The sequence below is a fragment of the Verticillium alfalfae genome, genomic scaffold (assembly GCF_000150825.1).
Source record: "Verticillium alfalfae VaMs.102 supercont1.6 genomic scaffold, whole genome shotgun sequence".
NCBI lineage: Eukaryota > Fungi > Ascomycota > Sordariomycetes > Glomerellales > Plectosphaerellaceae > Verticillium > Verticillium alfalfae.
In genome coordinates this window covers 1,201,299-1,223,090 of record NW_003315033.1, presented here as the reverse complement: position 1 = coordinate 1,223,090, position 21,792 = coordinate 1,201,299, and the positions used below count along the sequence as shown (strand labels likewise).

The 21,792-nt window shown below is 52.9% G+C and overlaps 8 protein-coding genes across 8 annotated transcripts in view; 6 read left to right on the top strand and 2 right to left on the bottom strand.

The window, feature by feature from the left end:
• Window positions 1-193: 193 nt before the first annotated feature.
• VDBG_05468 (conserved hypothetical protein) lies at window positions 194-817 on the top strand (the record flags this gene model as incomplete). Its single annotated transcript, XM_003004309.1, has 1 exon — window positions 194-817. One exon carries the CDS (start codon window positions 239-241, stop codon window positions 800-802), a length of 564 nt encoding a protein of 187 aa, XP_003004355.1.
• Window positions 818-1,763: 946 nt separating this feature from the next.
• Window positions 1,764-3,368, top strand: VDBG_05467 (aromatic and neutral aliphatic amino acid permease; the record flags this gene model as incomplete). Its single annotated transcript, XM_003004308.1, has 4 exons — window positions 1,764-1,948; window positions 2,008-2,441; window positions 2,527-2,652; window positions 2,740-3,368. 4 exons carry the CDS (start codon window positions 1,764-1,766, stop codon window positions 3,366-3,368), a joined length of 1,374 nt encoding a protein of 457 aa, XP_003004354.1.
• A 702-nt stretch (window positions 3,369-4,070) lies between these two features.
• Window positions 4,071-5,121, top strand: VDBG_05466 (conserved hypothetical protein; the record flags this gene model as incomplete). Its single annotated transcript, XM_003004307.1, has 2 exons — window positions 4,071-4,305; window positions 4,355-5,121. 2 exons carry the CDS (start codon window positions 4,071-4,073, stop codon window positions 5,119-5,121), a joined length of 1,002 nt encoding a protein of 333 aa, XP_003004353.1.
• Window positions 5,122-6,232: 1,111 nt separating this feature from the next.
• On the top strand, window positions 6,233-7,931 carry VDBG_05465 (cytochrome b2; the record flags this gene model as incomplete). The annotated part of the gene is made up of 7 exons (XM_003004306.1): window positions 6,233-6,574; window positions 6,627-6,756; window positions 6,809-6,883; window positions 6,936-7,078; window positions 7,130-7,154; window positions 7,209-7,637; window positions 7,694-7,931. 7 exons carry the CDS (start codon window positions 6,258-6,260, stop codon window positions 7,724-7,726), a joined length of 1,152 nt encoding a protein of 383 aa, XP_003004352.1.
• A 586-nt stretch (window positions 7,932-8,517) lies between these two features.
• VDBG_05464 (conserved hypothetical protein) lies at window positions 8,518-11,802 on the bottom strand (the record flags this gene model as incomplete). The annotated part of the gene is made up of 8 exons (XM_003004305.1): window positions 8,518-8,637; window positions 8,706-9,084; window positions 9,154-9,541; window positions 9,601-9,706; window positions 9,767-9,818; window positions 9,902-10,398; window positions 10,577-11,377; window positions 11,452-11,802. The coding sequence occupies 8 exons, from the start codon at window positions 11,800-11,802 to the stop codon at window positions 8,518-8,520; spliced, it is 2,694 nt and encodes an 897-aa protein (XP_003004351.1).
• Window positions 11,803-12,910: 1,108 nt separating this feature from the next.
• On the top strand, window positions 12,911-16,840 carry VDBG_05463 (L-aminoadipate-semialdehyde dehydrogenase large subunit; the record flags this gene model as incomplete). Its single annotated transcript, XM_003004304.1, has 5 exons — window positions 12,911-13,154; window positions 13,217-13,412; window positions 13,469-14,261; window positions 14,314-15,067; window positions 15,120-16,840. 5 exons carry the CDS (start codon window positions 12,911-12,913, stop codon window positions 16,838-16,840), a joined length of 3,708 nt encoding a protein of 1,235 aa, XP_003004350.1.
• A 590-nt stretch (window positions 16,841-17,430) lies between these two features.
• On the top strand, window positions 17,431-18,228 carry VDBG_05462 (predicted protein; the record flags this gene model as incomplete). The annotated part of the gene is made up of 1 exon (XM_003004303.1): window positions 17,431-18,228. The coding sequence occupies one exon, from the start codon at window positions 17,431-17,433 to the stop codon at window positions 18,226-18,228; it is 798 nt and encodes a 265-aa protein (XP_003004349.1).
• Window positions 18,229-20,646: 2,418 nt separating this feature from the next.
• The window catches only part of VDBG_05461 (sensory/regulatory protein rpfC), a gene marked incomplete at both ends in the record, with an annotated part of 3,751 nt that continues 2,605 nt past the window's right edge, over window positions 20,647-21,792 (bottom strand). The window contains one exon of the mRNA XM_003004302.1: window positions 20,647-21,598. Within this exon, the coding sequence (XP_003004348.1) occupies window positions 20,647-21,598 (952 nt within the window). The remainder of the gene's footprint in view (window positions 21,599-21,792) is intronic.

Sequence of the window (21,792 nt, the reverse complement as noted above, 5' to 3'; positions counted from 1 at the left end):
TGGAGTCGCCGTTGCGTGCGACATCGAAGATGGAAGACTTAGGAAGGGGCTAACACTTTCAGGCTTCTGTTGGAGAGCTCACCAAGTTGACAGGCGGCAAACTGGACTATCTCATTGCCAACGCCGCGTTCATCTCAGATTGGTCATCCGTGTTCTCGCTTGGCAAGCTGTAAGTATCGTTCCCCGCCTGTGCGCTTTTCGAAGTGCCTGTGCATCATGACCAGGAACGGAATGGCTGATGTCTGTTAGTGGCGAGAGCCCCAAGGAGCTGGAGGACGACCTCATTTACAGCTTCAAGGTGAATGCTGTGGGACCTGTTCATCTTTTCAACCTCTATCTGCCGCTGATCTTGAAGGGAGATGCCAAGAAGGTCATTGCAATTACTTCGGGCATGGCTGATCTGGACTTGATCAACGACTATCGGATTGATGTGTCTGGTCCTTACTCCATCAGCAAAGGTGCTTTAAACGTGGCGGTTTCCAAGTTCCACGCGCAGTATGCTGAGCAGGGTGTTTTGTTTATGGGAATATGCCCTGGCACAGTCGAGACAGGTCATTTTGACGACTGTAAGTCATGGTATCAATACGTTTCAGCAAGTACTAACGGTCGGTTAGTGAGCGAAGAGGCACAGGATGGCGCCAAGAAAATGGCAGAAAAGCTCAACAAGTACGCACCCGGCACGCAACCCAAGACTCCGGATGCAGCCGTCGTGAAGATCTTGGAAGTGGTGTACGGATCGAGCCTTGAGAATGGGCGTGGTGGAGCCTATATTTCTCACCTGGGTACCAAGAGATGGCTCTGAAGGACTGTAAAGCTCCTTCGACGCTCTGATCTCCACGGATAGGTCGGCCACTAGGGAGACCCAATTCAGCGTCTTGTGAACCTCATCGGTGATGTCGTTTCTGCTGCCTCTTGTCTCCGCCTGTACTCCGGGATAAGTATTATGGTGGACAAGGTTTTTCTAGCCATAAATATGAAGTGGCCATGTCATTCATCAGATTTCCTTCTACATAACAACGTCAGACCTTACTCTGGAGTCAAAATGACGGGCACATGGTGGCACCAACTGGTGAGCACTTCGGTATATTCGGGCTACTTGTTTGAACCATAAGGAGCGATGTCGTGCGACGAAGCCTTGGTTTACGAGGAATTCCATATTTATGGAGAATCACCTGTGAAATCAGACCGACCTCAGCTAGTCAATGTCTTGTGGCGTGTCACTTGGTGCCGATCCGAAGGTATTCTTTGAGGGAAGGTATGAATGCTAATTCTTATGAATAATCGCCGCCACATGGCTTGATCAGCCAGAAAACAAGCCGCAGGGAGTTGTCAAACCGAGTTAGAGTTGGCGCCGTACTGGTGGTGCCTCAAAGGGACTGTCCACAAATGCGGGCCAAAAGTGGGTAGAAAGACGTAACAGCAACTGCTGATTTTTCGCCCGCAAGCCGAATTTCGACGGAGATTCCATATTGAGTCAAGCTTTTTCAATGTGAATGGTGTCAGAAAAACTCGTCGGCATGGTATCTGTGTCACATCGGGTCAGCAAGGGCGGAACGGACCGCAGGTGAGTCAGTCTCTGGGAGACGGGGCACACCATGATTTTCTTAAAACATTCTGCTGCGCACAAATGCCGAAGAACATCTTGAACACGAATCCGGGGCCCCTCAATTTGCACCTTGCTTGCATGCCGAAGCTCCACCACCTCGTACGATACTACTCAAATCTTGATTGAGCTCGCAACTATTGTTGAATTCGAAGTCATCATGAGCAAGGACAAAGAGGTGATGAGAGCCCCAGCCGACCCCGTAGACCAGGGCGAGCTTGGCTCTCTTCAAAGTCCCAAAAGTCCCAACAACGACGCATCCCCACCACCGTTTCCCGAGCACGCCGGAGCGCTCGTGGAGAAAGACGAAGGCGAACTCATCGACTTCAAGACCCTACACTGGTTGTGAGTTGACGTCTACTATCCTTTGTACACAACGCATTGGCATCCTAACATCAGCACAGACAAGGAGGCATTGTACTGGTCGCCGAGACGGTGTCCTTAGGCATCCTCTCGCTTCCATCTGTACTCGCTACTGTTGGGCTCGTCCCTGGTATCATCCTGATCTGCACGGTCAGCGCACTGGCAACCTACTCCGGCTTGCTCCTAGCCGAGTTCCGGAAGCAGTATCCCTTTGTGCAAAACTTTGGCGATGCTGTCGAACTTATTGGAAAACCCATCGGGATGGGCTCCGTCTTTCGCGAGGTGTTCGGGTGGGCTCAGACTATCCTGCAAATCTTCCTCATTGGAGGCCACATCCTCATGTGGACGATATGCATGAACACCCTCACCAACGGCACCACCTGCACTGTCGTTTGGGCAGCGGTCGGTATGCTCGTCTTCTGGGTATTCAATGTGCCAAGGACGTTGAAATGGACGAGCTGGATGTCAGCTGCTTGTAAGTTACGCCCTCAGTAGGCGCTCCTACTTTCGATACCGTGGCTCACTCGTTTGCCCTGAAGCTTGCATATCCATCATCGTAGCTGTATTCATCACAGTCATTGCAGTTGCCATTGAGAAGCCGATCGGCAATGAGGCCATTGACGTCTTCAAGTCTCTCGGTTTCTCACCAGCATTCCTTGCAGTTACCAATATCGCAGGCGCATTCTGTAAGCCATCTTGACACACCACCAGCAGCGCAGCTTCGACTTTGGACTAATGAGCTCCCTACCAGCGAGTCACTCCATCTTCTTCAGCGTCATTGCCGAGTTCAAGAATCCTGATGACTGGGCCCAAGGCACTGGCGTTCCTTCAGATCACAGATACGACGCTCTACATCATCGCAGCCGTTGTTATTTACGTCTATGTCGGGCCAGACGTTCCATCTCCAGCACTGTCGGCTGCAGGCAGTGCTACAGTTCGTAAGGCTATCTGGGGCGTCGCGATCCCCACCATCGCAATTGCCGCTGTCATTTACGCCCACGTCGCATCGCAGTACATCTTCACGCGCATCTTTGGGAACACGAAGCATGTTGTACGCAGAACACGCCTATCCACGATATGGTGGCTGCTTATCACCTTGAGTGTCTGGGGCCTCGGCATGGTCATTGCCGAGTCGATCCCGATCTTCAATAACCTGTTGGGACTTGTGTCTGCTGCCTTTGCCAGTTGGTTCTCGTTTGGCCTGCCGGGTATCTTTTGGCTCTGGATGCACTATGGCAATTGGTTCACAAACTGGAAACAACGCTGTCGCTTCGCCGCGACGTCTCTTCTGCTAGTAGTAGGCATCGTTCTGTGCGTCCTCGGACTTTGGGTTTCGATTGAGTCCATCGCCAATGGTGGCGCTGGCTCTCAGCCTTGGACGTGCGAAAGCAACGCTGTATAAAAAGGTCAAATTGGAACAACTTGCGCCGCCAACGGCTGTTTGGACATCAAATGGCACGACACCACGTAGATTCGCCGGCGAATGTGAATCGATCATATCATTTCACACAGCATGTCTCGATTTTAGATGACGGGCAGTCAAAGGAGGCTCGATAACAACAGATGATTGACACATGAACATGGGTCTTGATGGTGGTCTATGGATTTGGCCCAGGAATGCGATACTTACCCCGGTTCGCCGTGATGTATTCCCCGTTCATTTCGGACGAGCATAACTAGCGCTGTGGGCTTCGGATTCGGATTGAAAAGGTTCAACTACCGCCGACCCATGTCCAAACAGTGGCGAAGCGCTTGCCCCAGCTCGGGCGCAAAGCCGTGGCTTGATACGCTGGCTGCAATTCTTCTGATAGCGTGGCCGGGGAGCGTTTCACGAAACTGAGTAACCCCTGTTAGCTGATGATGACCCTTGTGGGAGGATCGACAATCTACGCGCGACGACGGTGGAAATCATGGGAAATTCAATTTATGGAGAGCCACGCGTTGCGAGAGCCACTCGGCCGACGACCCTTCAAAAAGGAGCCTCAATCCAACGGCAGAGGCTATTAAATTCGGCATCACGTCTGAGCTCTCATTTTCAGGCTTGGGTCAGTCACTCATTTTTCTGTCACTCGTTCATCACAGTCCTTCTCTTCATATATTCATTATGCAGTCACTCGCCCTTTTCTTGGCCGGCGCTGGCGTCGCCCATGCGTACACCATTGCCGTCGCCGACCGGTTCATGTACAAGAACATTGATCCCATTGTCGTGCCTGGGCAGTACACCAGCCATATGCACAGCTTTTTCGGGTCGGATGCCGTGACAGTCAATACGACTACCTCGAAGGAACTGCAGGCTGGTTGTTCGACGGCCGAGAACCCCAACGACTTTTCATCCTACTGTGAGGGCTCCAGTATCATCTCCACTAGATCGTGTGACTGACTTTCAAGGGGTTCCTACTCTTTTCGTCCGTAACGAGTCCGGCGCTACACCTGTACCCTTTTCCCGCTTCAGCGCGTACTATGTGTCCATCGAGAAAGCCGAAGTCGCCATTCCTCAGGACTACAAGGCGGTGGCTGGCAAGTCCTCCGCCACAAAGCAGGCAGACATTGAACCCCTGGCGGGCATTGAATGGTTTTGCGAAAATGGCCCTGCAAAGGCAGATGGCGCCGACAAGGCCGCCTTCCCCACCAAGACCTGCAGTACCCATCTCCAGACCCTGCTCCTTTTCCACGACTGCGTCAATGAGAAGACGCTCGAGTCCACCTACTCGGGAACCCACAACTGGGTGTCCTGGGGTGTTCCCGCGAACCGCTGCCCCGTCGGTATGAAGCGTATGCCTCAGCTCCGGTTCAGCATCCGCTATGATCTGCGTCGCCTCCTGCCGAACGGCTGGACCGGCGCGCCACCTCTGGAGCTGGCGTGCGGCTCGTCATACTGCACACACGGTGACTTCATCAACGGATGGCTGCCTGAGGCGGCCGAGAACATGCTCAAGTCCAACAGCAAGCGCGATTTCAAGGGCGTCGATGGGCCGAACGGCAAGTACAACGCCGGTTCCGTGTGCGGCGCAAAGAACGCCAAGGATGCGGACCCGAAGAACGGCACGAGCGATTACGAAAAGAGCCGCAAAATCCTTGGGTTGCGCAGCGTGACACAGGCTGTGAGGAACTTGGCTCGTCGCCGCAAGACTCGTCGTGGTGTTGCTGGATATTAAACTTTGGGTGCTCCGTACCTCATCTGCCTCAATGCGGCACAGAGCATGATAAACCACTTGAGATCTGCTTCAGTTCCGATAGTTTCCGCCCTTATTCCTGTAAATTTATTGACTCGATCAACTTGACTCCTAAAACAGCCAGGCATTCCTTGAGACTTCCTTCACCAGCCGAACCTTTCTATGTTTTTGCGTTGCACCCAGTGTCCTGCCACCGACATCACCCGTGCGCTTTTCGTCATAACATTTTCATCCAATAGCAGGCGACGTTGCGGGCGTCATCACAAACATTTGCTGGCCCCAGAGGCTTGTCCTCGGTCCCGATGTCTCAATGCTTAATCGCCCAGCCCTTTTTGAAAGCTAGCGACGCCCATCCGCCGGCACTTCAGGATGGTTTTCGCCACCGTTGACCAATCTCTTCAGCACTAGCTCCGGTACTTGGAGAATGTGCCTGTCTAATCCGACTACTGCTGGCTCTTGTCCGAATTGTAGATTCGCATCAACGAGACGTTCAACGCATCATTGATTCCTGCTCACGTTGTCAGCCAAGCCTGTGGTGTGGTCACAGCTAACCTCCACTCCATTCCACAGATCGTCGGGAAACTGACCCAAAGCATGCTGTGCAACTTGTCGCGGGAGACGACCCTGCAACAAGTTTCTGACTATGTCGCGATTTGAGCGCGTGGTATATGGGGCCAAGACTCACAATCATGCGACCAGGACGCATGGAATTCATTGAATTCAGGCCTCTAAGGCATTCCGATGCAAGGCGTCGCTCTTATCCCGAAGATAAAGTGCGACAGAAAGAGGGGCTGGTTACATTCTCTCCCCTGAGAATCGCGAGTGAGATCGCGCAATGGATGTCTTACTTCGGACTTGGCAGCAACGCCAACGTGAGAAGCCGTTCGGATCCGAGACATTGAGGTGTGGCGGGGATATGGTCGCGATGGCATTGCTGATTCCGGAGCGATAGCCATGGGACTTTTCGGATGATAACCCGGTCACGAATAGAAATGGCCCTTCCAATATGGGCACGTGCGGATGTCCAGATTTTGTATATATGTGCTTGCTCGTGGTTGACTGGCAACATCCTGTCGATCAACACAAAGACGCTGATCACACATTTGTTGCAGAACATAATGCACACTTCAAAACTTACTCTGGCATTTGCTTCGGCAGTCCTTGCGGCACGCCCATTTCTCAACGAAGCAGATAATGGCTTGTCGGATGCGGTCGGAAATCTGTCTCCGGGTATACTTCCGGACCTCTCCTCCATGGCTGGCCTGTCAGACTTTGACTTTGCCGCACGCAACTACTTGCCTTCACGAAACTACACTTATTACCGTAACGCTGCAGGGGGTGAATGGTCATATCGAAACAATTTGGAGGTTTTCCAGCGGTACACCTTCAAACCAAGAGTAATGCGAGATGTGTCTCGCCTGCCAGAGTCCCTTGCGTTCGTAACTTCATTCAGCTGTGATGAGCCCTTCAGTGACTGATCTCCACAGGACAACCATATTGGGACACAATTTCTCAGCACCGTTCTTCATTGCTCCATGCGCTAGAGGAGCTTTCGGTCATCCGGATGCCGAGCTCAACCTCGTCCGTGGAGCTGCAGATGAAGACATACTATATATCGTGGGTCGGACTACGCCGAATTGCTCTCTCTTCTGCTCACAATCAAATACAGCCATCATTGCAGGCAACGATGTCTATGGAGGATATTGCGGCCTCTAAAGATGATGGGCAAGTACTCTTCCAACAGGTATGATTTTCGAATTCGTTCCTATTTTGCCAGTACATTAACCAGCTACCAGCTTTACCTGCCCCCGGGCGAAGACAACACGAAGAAGCTACTCCGGAGAACAGAAGCGACAGGCGCCAAGGCCATCGTGTTCACCGTCGATGCACCTGCAAATGGAGACCGTCAACGAGCCTACCGCCAACGGGGACGTACACCGTGAGTCTACTTCATCTCATTCAAAGTCATCATGCTAATCTTGGCTGGAAGTGAACCTGAGTTTCAAGCGATAACAGTACGACTAGAATTCATCTCTTCTCAATGGCATAGACGTAGCTAACATTACCAGTGGGAATACTACCGCAAAATCAGAAACATGACTTCGCTGCCCATTGTCCTGAAGGGGATTATGACTGTGGAAGATGCTCAGGCAGCAGTCAGCAACGGTGTTCGTGCAATTATTCTGTCTAATCATGGTGGAAGACAGCTCGATGGCAGCCCTTCGTCGCTAGAGGTTGCACTCGACATTCACAAAGTGGCACCCGAGATCTTTAAACAAATCGAAGTATATGCCGATGGCGGGGTGCGCTACGGCACTGATGTGCTGAAGCTACTGGCACTCGGCGTCCGAGCTGTTGGCGTTGGGAGGCCATTCATGTACGCCAACTCCTATGGGTATGATGGTGTATTACAAGCCATCCAGATGTTGAAGCGTCAGATTTCGGTTGACGCGGCGAATCTGGGAGTGACAGACCTGAAAAAGCTTGACGCCAGCTTTGTGAGTTACTCACGTTTGAGTGTGACGATGTCATAAGCGCTTACAAAGATACGCAGGTCAACTGGACGCCAAATCATTGGATGGGTTAAGATACTTGTAGAGATGTTTTCCTCCTATTCTGCGATACCCTGTGTTAAAGTATGTTGGCTAAGCCTCTCCGCACCGAAGGCGATGTACACGAGCTGGGCCATTAGAATCCTTTCAATGAAAAGAGAAAATTGTTGTATACCACAGGCACATGAGCTTCCTCAAGGGAGACTTTTACAGAACAATGGAATGAGAGCGTGGGCGGTGTAGCTCCCTGAATGCATGCGCGATTACTCCGGTGTGTTGTCGGTACAGTATAGTTCGGTGACACTGCATCGTAAGAAGTCGAATGATGGTCTTTCCAACATGAACAATGCGTAACTTTCTTCAATTTCAAACCAATTGCAGCGAAACCAAGCACCCAGGCAAGCATTTTTGGCATCTTCAACGGAAGTTTTCGAGACACGGACAGCTGTCTTTGAACGGCCTGATTGCAAAGTTACCTGTTGAACCAATATTAGGGAATTCCCTAGGGCGGTGATCCCGATGGGATCACCGATATAGTGATCACCGTGGCCACGGATTCACAGCTTACGTGATCGGTGAATCAAATGGGTATATCTAACTCACGAGGGTAGAGATAATCCATAGAGAGAGTATCAATTACATCACAAGACTTATATCACCTACACTACGTATTCCGAGCTCTCAGGCACAGCCAAAGCAATGAATCAGGGTTCACATAAGCAGTGAAGCCCTCTCAACATTACCAAAGATCAACAAGCGATCCAGGAAACCGTTTTGTATTCCACGAATTCCTGAAGACCTATTTATTTAATATTGACAGCCTACTTCAGAAAGAACCGGAGACTGCCTCGGGTGTCTTTCCAGGCGTATATGGCGGCAAGCTCGGGTTCAAGACACCCTCTGGATCGTCCCCACCAGCTGGGCATGTGTTGAAGAAGACCCAGCCCTAAAATATTGTGTTGTCAGTTTATAAAGCAATCTCTCAATTACCGTACAGCATTAAAGTTTACTCACATGAGCTGTGTTTGGATTAATTTCAACCATATCAGCGCGTCTCTGCCCCGAAAGGCTTGGAAATTGGAGGTTAGGGCCCCGGCTTGTTCCCTTGAATGCGCTGGCAGGCCTTCCCCATTTCCATGGGCTCCCTGCATTCAATTCTCCTGGAGCTGCCTTTCCTTCGTTGTAAAACACACTCGTGTTACCAGTGAACCTGTCAGAGTGAATGATATCCGACAGCCCGTCACCGTTGACATCGGCGAAGCGAAATTCGGCTCGCTCTAGGTTCTTGGTGTAATTAATCTGTCCGATATCTGTAGTTCCGGTAGCAAGATTGAGCATAGCATGCATGAGGCCGTTGTGTTGAATACAAATGTAGTCCGCTCTACCGTCGCCACTGTTCGGGGATTGTTAGTACTTTCCATGAAAGGGAAGAGAGAAGATGGAGCTATGAACGCTATCGTACTTAATATCCGCAAAATGGTGAGAAGTATCGTAGTATAGGACTCCCCAACCAAGCTTGCAAAACTCTTTGGTGTCTGGGTACTTTTTGGCCTCCTGGAAGCTGACTTTTCCGGGCTCCGACATGCTAAGCCAGACTGTAAGCTCTCCAGAGACACGGTCGACTGCGATAATGTCGGCTTTTCCATCACCGTTCCAGTCAGCTATGTGCAGAGCACGCCGCGTTATTCCTGTCCTGACCAGTGTAGTGCTATCCCATGCGACACTCTTATACCAGTCAAAACTGTTGGCCCGAGCCTTGTTTGGGAAGATAGTGACCTCGCCGAAGGCCGATATCCAGATGTAGTCGTCGAAGCCGGTTCCCGTCACGTCACCCCACCGAGCTCCGTCGCCTGCACAAACGTGAGTTGGAATTCTTTTGGTGCAACGGACTTGAGGCTTTTTAACGCACCTTTTTGCCATCGGCCACCATTTCCACCGTTGGTATTTTCCCAAATAGAGACTGTGCCGTCACAGATCCCAGTAGAATCGCAGTTCGTTCGCCTGAGCACCCCATACTACGTTGGTTTTGTCAAGACATTGTTTCCAAAATAACATTGGGGAGCTGGTTCACTAACGTCTCTAAATCCATCTCGCTTGTTGAAAACACGCCCGAATTTGGCTCTCTCGCTAAAATGTTGGGTTGCCGTCAGTTTGTCCATCCATCTGCACGCTTTGCGCTGGTCATCCAGAGATGACAGATCATAACTTACCGAGCGTCGCCAATACCCTCGCCAATATCAGGATGGGTGACTCCTGCATCCTGCCAGTACGGAATCATGCCCTGTTTCTCACCACGCTTGTTTATCCACGTTGTCGTTTGACCCTGCGTGGTGAGCCAGAGCCAATCGCCTCTGCCATCGCCGTTTAGGTCAACGAAGCGCATACCGCGGATGTCTCCCATGTCTTTCGCGCTGAATACAGGGCCTCCAGAACCGAGATCCTGCCAGTAAGCAGCTTCATTGCCGAGGCCCCCGTTTCGATAGCAATGAATATTGCCGCCGTCGCGGATGACGCAGTAGTCAAGCCTACCATCCCCGTCGATATCGCCGAGACGAACGCGATCTTGTGCATAGCCAACAATGGGATCTCGCCACTTGAAGACCACCCCAAACGACGGCACAGTTTGTTGGCGGGTAGAGTTGTTGATTGCCACAAAGGGGGTGCCATCTGATGCAATACAAATGTAGTCATCCAATCCATCTCCGTTCTGCTCGCATTGTCAGTCGTCGATGAAGAATGTTCTACACCTTTGGGAACATGAATCACATACCACATCGCCAAAATGGATGCCTACCGTAGCAAGTGATCAGCCGGTTTCTCATGACCACTTTTCAAGACAAAAGCTTACCTCTGTTGACACAATGGTGGCCAACACTGGTCCTGACTCCAGCGTCAAACTTGCCATCTCCTCGGTTTATATGTATATCGATCTTGTCAGTGTCGTGGTTGATGAGAACAAGCTCGTCCAGAACTTGTTCCCTCAGGAGACCAGAGTCGATCAAATGTGCCCAGTACATCTCGGTTTCATTCGAAACCTTGTTCTTCCAGACCACGCCACGCTCTTGGGAGGTTTGCTTGTACACTCCATCGTCCCGGATGGTGGAGTCGCCAGCAAATAGGAGCTTCACCTCTGACCCGTGAGGGTGGTTCAACTCGCTGCCAGGCTCTTTCTTGCACATGGTCTTTCCTTCATCGTCTGTGAATCCTGCGGCTTTCGGCGCGTTTAGCCAATTTAGTCCATTGACTTGGTCGATGGCCCAGACCCAGACGGCAGCCATCTTACGGAAGCCTCCACGATTCGGATGGAGAGGATCGTGGAAATCTTGTGGGAACTTGAGAAAGTCATCTTGCATCTCGGCAAGAAAGACTTTAGCAATTGGCTTTTCTAGGTCGCCGCCTTGGTAGCTCTTGACGAGGCGGCGGTACTGGTCGTTGATCTGTACAACTCTGGATTGAAAGTCTCTGTGGTGGAGAAGCGTGGAGAGGATGACAGTAGCATCAGGAGTGATGGAGAAGATGGTGTCGATCATGGCCTTCATGCGCTCTCCCGCACCGGCAACCATATCTTGAGAGGCATCATTCGTGCCCGCATTGATAAGGTAAAGGTTTGGCTGCCAAATGGGAGCAGTCGTGCGGAGTCTGGTATGGATTTGGTCGATCCGCTCACCAGGAATAGCTTCAACATTCTGGCGTATGTTAGCCAAATATCTCGGGAAAGGACTAGGTCGGGTTTCTTCGATGGAGCAATTCAGCGGCATACGTTGTCGGCCATGGTACCTCCAGAGAGACTTCCGACCATGTTTACTTTCCATCCATCCCAACGCAGTTTGTCGCGTACAGCCTTCCGGAACCCATTCTTGTCTGTGTCGCCGGGCTCAGCCGGGTCGCCTCGCACGATGGAGGCTCCTACAGGCATGATTCGAAGGAAGAAGTCTCGAGCCTCGGCACGGCCTGCAAGAATGCCATCGCTCCTTGAGGGCAGTTGTGGGTGATGCCGGAGATCCTCATCTAAAGTGTCGATATCGTGAGGAAAAACAGTGGCTGCTTGTGTGAGGTTGACGATAAAAACCCCCAGCTTCAAGGCGCTGATGCCAATATTGGCGGGCTTCATGGCATCAAAGGCGTTCCCCACGTTGATCTGGGTAACGGTCCAGGCAATTTTCTATTCCTACACGGCGAGACACGACTAGGGCCGCAGTCTTCATATCATATGGAGGACACCGCAGCATATTAGCCCGATACGTTTTCAGTGTCGTTCCGGGGTTGGCGGTGGTATCCGCTTAAGCGGATCTGCAAGATTTGCCAAGTCATGCGGGTAACACGCTGACATCCTTCAGAAGCCCATTCAGGGGTGTCGGCCTTAATATGGCAGGATAGCACTAGCCGACGGAGGTTGTCGAAATGTTTTCGGCCGGATCATTGGGCTTGTGGCGTGGGATCAAGCTCCATTTCGCAGTGAAGGCCCAAATAAGACTCTTAGCCCGGCGTTCAGTGGTCGAGGGCAGCTCTGCCGGGAAGGGGGTCTTAGAGGCTCGGTCCAGGCATGGATCGGCCGTCGATCAGCTAATGTACTCGGTTTACATCCTGCCGTAAAAGCAAAGTAAAGGCTTCTGGGACACGTCTACTCGAATGCCTGGTTTCTTCGTTGCCGCGGCTTTCCTGCTGTCGGGCCCTCGACGTGAATGGCAAGGGGAAAGCCCAATGTCTTTGCCGTTACCTCGGCTTTCGTGACACTTGTAAGCTCCAAAGAACCAGAGGTCTCTCGTTCCATCTTGGTGCTAAATAGTACCATCGGAACCCCTGCTGAAGGATTGGGCTCATTCCCGAGTAGCGGCAAAAGACTGGCGGCACAGGATCGGTTGCTGCCACGAGGGGTCAACTTTTGGGTTCTATAAATACATCGCGAGGGTTAGTAAGATCTTCTCCAGCTTCTACATCTGGCTCGGTGCCCACGGCCGTGAAGCGGTCACACCTTTGCACGGTCACTTTCTAGACCGCCAAATTTCCATCCCCTTGCCCGGCCCGGCCCAGCCAGTTCTTTTGCCCCACACCGTTTGCCCCCTGAAATTGTCGAGGAGCGTGGCTGTGGAGGGGTCAGATGTGGCTGACTCTCGTTATCGATGATGTAATCAATGGCAAAACCTCGGCGGCGTCCGATTGTGCGGGCCTTCCCCCGCCATGCCCCCGGGATCGGCGGCGTGCCACAGCATAATGCACAAATGCTTGTGCGCGCCCAATGCCCAAAACCGTCACGTCAGTCAAAATTTTGTGTACACCGACAGTGGGGAGCCCCTGCCGTCTGCTGTGAGTCAACCATTCACGCTGGATCCAATTCAGTTCAACAACCTCCGGGAAACACCATCAACGTCAAGAATCAGAACATCGTGATCATGGCGTCAGGCACTCCGAACAACGTGCTGCCGGACCCGACGGCTGACCTGCACTGGGGCGCCTTTCGTGGAGGTGAGCTTGACAGGAACACCCCCGTTGATCGGAGATCGTGGAGCGCTAATACCCCTCCATAGCCATCCACCAGATCTTTGCCGCCAATGCTCAGGATCACCCTGACCGCCCCTGTGTCGTTGAGACCAAGGGACCAAGGAATCCGGAACGCGTCTTCACGTACAAGCAAATCAATGAGGCATCCAACCAATTGGCGCATTACTTCATCGCCAATGGCTGCGAGCGGGGTGATGTAGCTATGATCTATGCCCACCGTGGGTGAGTGCCCCTCATCCGAACCCCCTGACCTCATGCATTGCCTCTGACCGTCTCAGTGTTGAGCTCGTCGTGGCATACATGGGAGCCCTGAAAGCTGGTGCAACTGTCAGTGTCCTGGACCCGCAGTACCCTCCTGATCGCCAGAAGGTTCTTCTAGAGGTGGCCAACCCGCGTCTTCTCGTCCACATCCAGCGAGCCACCGAAGAGGCCGGCAAGCTGGCCGACACGGTCGTCGAGTTTGTAGAGAAGCATCTCAACCTCAAGGCTGAGGTCCCGGCTCTCAAGTTGCTGGATGATGGCTCACTTTCTGGAGGCCTTATCAACGATCAAGATTGTCTCAAGGAGTCGGAGTCACTCAAGGCAACTCTGCCCGATGTCCTCATTGGACCAGACTCCATTCCCACCCTCAGCTTCACGAGCGGCTCAGAGGGAAAGCCCAAGGGTGTCCAAGGCCGCCACTACTCTCTCACATACTACACTCCCTGGATGGCTCAACGATTTGGTCTGTCCAAGGATGACAGGTTCACCATGCTGTCAGGCATCGCACATGACCCCATTCAACGTGACATTTTTACGCCCCTGTTCCTAGGAGCCCGCATCATGGTTCCCCCTCGCGACAGCATCGCCCACGAACTCCTGGCTGAGTGGATGAAGGACAACCAGATTACCGTCACCCATCTGACGCCTGCCATGGGTCAGATTCTTGTCGGTGGTGCTACGACGCAATTCCCCACTCTCCACCATGCCTTCTTCGTTGGCGATCTTTTGACCAAGAAGGACAGCCGAAGGCTACAAGAGCTTGCGCCCAACGCTTTCATCACAAACATGTACGGCACGACCGAGACTCAGGTATGCCTCCGTTCCTCTAGACAGCCACATTTCCGGCCACTGACGTACCTAGCGAGCTGTTTCCTACTTTGAGATCCCTAGCAAGGCCAGCCAGGAAAACGCTCTGGACGAACTTCCCGACGTCATTCCCGTCGGACAGGGCATGCTCGACGTTCAGCTTCTCGTCGTTGACCGTGACAACTCCAACCGCGTATGTGACGTCGGCGAGCAAGGCGAGCTGTTCCTCCGTGCTGCTGGCATGGCAGAGGGCTATCTCGGCACGGACGAGCTGTCGAATAAGCTCAATGCTACCAAGTTCCTGAACAACTGGTTCGTCGACAACCAGAAATGGGTCGACGAGTACAAACAAGCCGCGGCTGCCGACCCCAAGCCCTGGATGGAGCTTTACAAGGGCCCCCGTGATCGCATCTACAGAACTGGTGATCTGGGCCGCTTCCGCCCAGACGGTACTGTTGAGTGCACTGGTCGGGTCGATAACCAAGTCAAGATTCGAGGCTTCCGCATCGAGCTCGGTGAAATTGATGCTCATCTTTCACACCATCCGTTTGTGCGCGAAAATGTCACCCTCGTCAGGAGAGACGAGGGCGAGGAACCGACGCTGGTCAGCTATATCGTCCCTGAAGCCAAACGTTGGTTCCAGCACATCACCGGCGACGGCGCGGCGGGCGAAGGTGCCGATGAGTCGATGGCTGCGATGTTGAAAAGATTCAAGTCGCTGTCGGAGGACTGCAAGGCTTTCCTGAAGACCAAGGTCGCATCCTATGCCGTTCCCACCATGTTCATTCCGCTCGTTCGAATGCCCTTGAGTAAGTTTTACATTTCCTGCTAACACGTCATACTTTGCTGACCATCCACAAGATCCCAATGGCAAGATCGACAAGCCCGCCCTGCCTTTCCCCACCGCTGGAGACCTCGCTCACCTCAACAGGAGAGGCTCGAGAACTTCCGCGTTGGCCTCTCTGAGTGACACCCAGAAGAAGGTCGCTGCGGTCTGGGCTCAGGTCCTCCCCAACAGGACTGCGCGCATGTTCGTGCCGGAGTCCAACTTTTTCGAGGAGGGTGGCCACTCCATTTTGGCCCAGCAAATGCTTTTCAACGTCCGTAAGGAGTGGAAGGATATCGATGTGCCAATGAGCGCTATCTTCCAGTCACAGACTTTGGCTGCCTTTGCTGCCGAGATTGATCGTGCTCAAGATCCCACTGGTCTGCGTCTCGACGTTGAGGATTTGACCAACACGAGCTATGTTCAAGACGAGGCGTACGCTGCAGACGCCACCGAACTGGTGCAGCAGCTCCCTCAGTCGATTCCCAGCGCTGGCTCCATCGACCCCAAGAACTTCACTGCGTTCATGACGGGTGCTACTGGTTTCCTTGGCTCATACATCCTTCGCGAGCTCCTGCAGAAGGGCGCTCGCGTCATCGCTCACGTGCGGTCTTCCGATGCCGCCGCTGGCCTGGCTCGTATCGAGTCCTCCACCAAAGCTTATGGCCTCTGGTCTGAGGATTGGAGGTCGCGTCTGTCGGCCGTGACTGGCGATATTTCTAAGCCCCAGCTTGGTCTGTCCCGCGTTGACTGGGCTAAGGTGGCCAGCGAGGCCGACGTCATCATTCACAACGGCGCGCAAGTCAACTGGATGCTTCCATACTCTAGTCTGCGCAAGGCAAACGTGATCAGCACCATGGACTGCATCGCGCTGTGCGCTGACTCAAAGCCCAAGCAACTGGCTTTCGTCAGCTCCACCTCGACCATTGACACTGACCACTATGTCAACCTCTCGAAGGAGAGCGTTGCTGCTGGCGGCAAGGGCCCACCCGAGACGGATGACCTTGACGGCAGCCGTAAGGGCCTAGGCACTGGTTACGGCCAGTCCAAGTGGGCAAGCGAGTACGTCCTTCGTGATGCCGGCCGCCGCGGTCTTACCGGTGCCATTATTCGTCCTGGCTACATCATGGGTGATCCCAAGTCTGGCATCAGCATCACTGATGACTTCCTTGTCCGTCTTTGGAAGGGCTGCCTCCAGGTCGGCGCCCGTCCTGATATCAACAACACAGTCAATCAGGTTCCTGTTACGCAAGTTGGCCGCATTGTCGTCGCCGCGGCTCTTCACCCTCCTACGACGCCACTCGGTGTCGTCCAGATCACGAGCCACCCGCGGCTCACGCAAAACGAGTGGGTCGGCACCCTTGAGACGTACGGCTACAACATCCCCAAGGTACCCTATCCTGAGTGGAGCGACAAGTTGCGTGCCTACGTCGGCGATGACACCAAGGAAGAGCACGCCCTGTTGCCTCTATTCCACCTCGTAACGGGCAATCTACCTGCCGACTCGGTCGCGCCTGAGCTGGACGACAGCAACGCGGCCGCCGTGCTCAAGGCATCGGGTGCCACAGAGGAGGACCCTCTCGCTGCCGGTGCTGTGACCACGGATGCCATTGGCATGTACCTGGCCTATCTTGTCGCGATCGGATTCTTGCCTCCCCCGCCCACGGCCGGACAACGTGCATTGCCCAAGTGTGAGATCGCCGCCGAGAGGCTGGCGGCGCTGACCGGAAGCGGTCGTGGTGTCAAGGCCACGTAGTTTGGTTTTGAGATTCTAGAGAAAAGGATTTGGTGAAAAATTAAAAGCGGTGGTAGACTACTAGATGACTTAGCAGACGATGTACGACACAATGAGAAGCTCAACGTTCAAACGAAAAATCTGCACTATTGTACAAGGTGGCACATTGCTTCCAACAAGGATCACTTTTAATGATCGCTTAGGCCACTACGATATTCTTTGTAATTTTGAGTTTTCAAAAGTATGTAGCGCGATGCGAGATGCCATTTGAATTCACGGGCTTGCAGCGGACTCAGGACGACCGCAGCTTCAGGAGATTAACGACAGCAACGAATCAGTAGGCAACAGCTCCTTCCCTGCACGAAACTTCTGCTCCTCTTTATCTGGTCAGCACTTTCACGATCTTCTTGTGTTCAACTCCAACAAGGATTGTCCCCTTTCCCTGAAAACCTACAATACTAAGACAAGTACCAGGCTTCGTCTTCGTTATCATTCACCACCCTACCCGTGTCCTTCTGATTCAAGCGCACTGCAAGACTGCAGATCAGGAGTTGACTCACTCCACCACCTGCGATTGTCTTCGTCACTCTGAGCTAACGTTCAACAACACCATGGACGTCCTTGCCAGCAGCATCATCTACCCGAAGGCTACCAAGTTCCGTGCCGATTCCAAGCCAGCGAAAGTGGCCAAAAAGGCGAAGAAACCCAAGACGCCCAAGGTGAAGAAGGAAACGTCCCGCAAGCGTGGCACGTCGAAGAAGAAAGTCCCCGAAGAGGAACCCAAGGTAGGCTCCCCCTTGCCGCCACCACGTCTTCGTGAGTTGGGAATGAATCTAAAGCTCACGAATCAGTTCGAGAACCCCAACGCTGGCACAGTCGTCTATGAACTTGCAAAGAACGCCATGGGGCCCCCTTCCCCGCCTCACGACGAAGACATACCCATCGAAGACCTCCTGCCGCCAGACGAGGTGCGCATCCGCGCACCCCACGACGCCGCCGTCTCGGTCCTCGACACGCCCCTTATCAATGCCAGCGTCAGCAAGGGGGTCTTCACCTTCCGCGTCAAGAAAGGCAAGGCAGGTGGCGCGGGGCACAACGAGTTCATCGAGCGACTGGTGCGCACCAAGACGGAAGGGGAGTTTCACGCGGCCCTGTCGGACAGTGTCCAGGGAGCCGCCAGGGTGTGCAAGGCTGACAGGGACGCTGCGAAGGCGGCTCCGAGGCTTGCGAAGCAGAAGCGGAAAATTGAGAGGGCTAGAATGGCGTTGGAGAGGCTTGCGGAGCTAAACATGGACCAAACTGAGCTGAGGATCAAAAAAGAGGAAGAGGGATACCAGGGCGGTGACGAGGCTGAAATGCGATTCTGTGAGGATGCTGGGGTTGGGAAGGAGCTCGAGGTCGTTGAGTAAGCCTTGGGGGTGTCACGAGGAGTTTGGATCATCGAGATAAGACTGAATCTGTTCCTGAAGGCCTACAAAATTCAGTCTGGTTGGCACTCGCAGCGCTCCATCACTTTGGTCGGTGAGATCCTTCAAAGGTAGGCCAGAAGCTTGGTTTCAGTCAAAATTTATATGGCGTCGTTTTGATAGAGAGGTGGGTTTCCGTACCAAATCTGACAGGACTGCTGACGAATGTCAGTTCCCCATGTGCCGTCATCTTGTAATTGGTGTCATTCTCACTGGTTAAATGTTCACGAGGAAACAAAGGCGGTATTTTACGACCATTTCGACCCAACGTGGAATTTTTATCATGTCGCTCAGTTAGGCGTGGCAGCTTGAGCGATCGCCGCAACGTTGCTGCCTCGGAGGCTGAGTCTCGGTGATGGTGTGGAGAGGTATTGCCCTAATGACCTGACAGCCTTACTGAAGACGATAACTAAACAAAACCTATGCGATTGTAATATATGTATGAAGGCGGCAACCATGAACAGCCAAGTGGGCTTGCCAGTGGAAAAAATAAGGTGTCTCGTCGCTAGCCTCGTTTTGCTATCTCTCACGATTTCGGAGCCTATGCTGCTACAATGCCCTCTGATTAGTCCCTGGCCCGGCTGTCAGCATGTCAAGTGATAGCTAGTAGCTCGCTATGAGGCTTGATATCGTTGTCTTGTGTCACATACAAGCATTGAAGCCCAATCGTGTTCAATTTCCATTCGCCATGGCAGGTGTGCAACTTTGCCCAAAAAGTGACAGAACCCATGAAGCTGATTCAGTCACAAATCAGAACATATGCTTTCGTCATCATCACTTAGCCTGGTCATTAAGAAGCACTTTGAAGTAACTCAGGGTTCTATTTGGGCAGAACAGGAGCTAAGGCTGTTTTTGTCAGACAGGGTAATGGGAACAACCGTGGCAGGAATCTTGGGTACCTCCCTCGGACAACAAGGCGCAGCATTGTGAGTTTGCAGCATCATTATCCGGGATTCGAGGGCTTGCAAATTGTCAGAGGCATGGTAAAAGAACCTTTGCTACGACTCTGACGTATTCTGTCTCTTTTCCACTCAGTGGCATGGACACTATGTGTTGTCCAAACATGTGGTTTCGCAGACCAGCATGTCTATGCAACCAGAACGAAATAGCGCCAGTGCGACCTCAACTGACGATGTCGCAAATCTGCAATGGTCTGACACGTCACTCGCGCGCATATCACGTCTAATGAGAACGGCAACATCGGCCAATTAGCAGGTCTTATTGTGCAACCAGCCTTTGAGATGGGTGGGTTGCATGAAGCAGGCTGGGCTCTCTCTGCCAAGTCATCGTCGTCTCTCAACCAGCCATGTCTGAAACCGTGCCGCGATTCGTTGATATATTTCCAACACGTGAAAATTGCTGTTTTGCACTTCGGAGCTAGTTCTTTCTTCGTCATATGACAGGATGATACTCTAAGTGCTGGTCGTGCTGGCTACAATTTGATGATGCCCATTCTCCGACAAAGCTCCTAGGGGAAGAATTCGGGATATAAATAAGAGGCACAGCCAGCGAGATTCTCGGGACAAAAATCCTCAAAGCAGTCTCTTCATCCACATCGGCTGACCATCAAGCTTCAAAGCGATCATCCCAGAAACTATCTCCTCACCACGCCCCTACGCCTGCCAAAATGGGTTCCATGGTACGTCTGTGACCCACCCCCGGGCGGACGCATGCGCAAAGAGAGAATGGCAGTGCTGACTGACGCCTGAGTTCATCAGTTCTCAGAGGGCCAGCTTGTCCGCTACTCCAGCGTACAAGAGGTCTGCATCGTCGTGACAATCTACCAGGAAACTCGCCAAATTGTCATCAGAACCCAGGAAAGTGGCAGACAGATGGAGGTCAGCGAGGACCAGCTGACCCCTGCCTGGTGACAGCGTCGCACGGGCATTGAGTTCGGCAGGGACTTGATGGAACCGGTTGTTCTTCAGCAGGAAGGATTTTGGGGCAGAAGATATGTGGTCTAGTCCAGTGCGTCTAAGGCTATTAGATGAGATTCAACATTCGTTTCGCGTACTGCCGCCCCGAAATATCGGGGAGCTTATGCAAAGTACGCAAGGCACCCAGATCAATCAAGTAAGCGTCAAGATCACGTAGAATCACCCACACGTGGCCGCGTGTGGTTGTCTTGTAGCGCTCCCGTGTTAGATTGATTTACCGGCAAACAATTGATTTCTCTTCGCTACCTCTCCCGTGTGGCCATAGATCAAATTCCCTAACGCCATGCCCAGATGTAACCGCGCGCCTTTTCGGCACTGAAACCAACCTTGCCTACCAAGCCATGTGTTATTATCCCCCGCTCGTATACCATGTGTCGTCAAACGTCCCATTACCTGCCAAACATCCGTCTCCATACTCATCGCCTTACAGTGTCAATCCCGTCAAAACAGGACCAAGAGTTTCCGGGGCCAGGCGGACTCCCTCAAGCTCCTGATCCAGTACCTCTCGCACCTTGCCCAGCTTGACCGGCTTCGTCAAAAACATATCCGAGCCGCTCGCAACAGCTTCCTTGCGATCTGACGCGCTGCTCAATCCCGTGAGGACGACAATTTTGCACCTTATTGCACCGGCCCTGCCCTCGAGGCGGCGTATTTCCCTCGTCGCCTCAAAGCCGTTCATGACGGGCATGGATATATCCATGAAGACGAGGTCAAACAACCGTCCTTCGCCGAGTGACTTTTCGTATAGCTCCACAGCCTCGAGCCCGTTGCTGGCCGTCGCAAAGGTGTGGTTCATTTTGCGTATGACTGTTGTGAGGAGCTTAATGTTGATGGGGTTGTCGTCGACGAGAAGTAGGTGTAGCGACTTTTGCTTCGTTCCACTGGTCACTGGACTTGCTGCATCGAGTGTGGTGCCATTTGCGGGGGGCGCATCGTGCTGGTCGGCCGCCTGCAGGATAGCAATGTCTTTCGGGAGGGGCTGGGTCTCTTCAGCAGAAAGGGGAGGAGCGTGCAGCTCAGAAGCGCGTGGGATGGCTTCTGGTAATGACAGCGCAGAAGTGCACTCCGATATGAGGCTCTTGGGAGCTACTGTGAGCGCCGCTTGAATCGCTGATGCCAGCTTTCTCGGGCCCAGTGGGAGGTGCAAATGGGCGCAGCTCTGCTTCTTTTCAACATATGTCTTCAGGCACGAGGTCGGCCCCGCTCCCGGGCAAAGAAGAGTTAAAGGAGTAGCCTTGGAATTTGTCGCTGATACGAACGCAGAAAGGCTTCTGGGCGCGCCCGTCGTGTCATCGTCCAAAAAGTACACGTCTGCATCGGGGACCGGGTGATCAGCCGTCGCAAGAATAACATTCATTCCCAAGTTGCCGCCGGCGCTACTTCGAAGGGCTCGTTCGACAGCAGCCGATCGCTGTCGCGTCTCGGCGGTGATCCCAGAAGTCGAATGCAGCACGGATGCAAACGATTCTGGTGTGATGAGACAGATTGTCTGCCCAGCAAGCTGATGGTATTTGTTGTTGCCGTGTAGGGCTTGGATGTCGTGTGTTGCGAGTAAAGATACCGGAGTGGA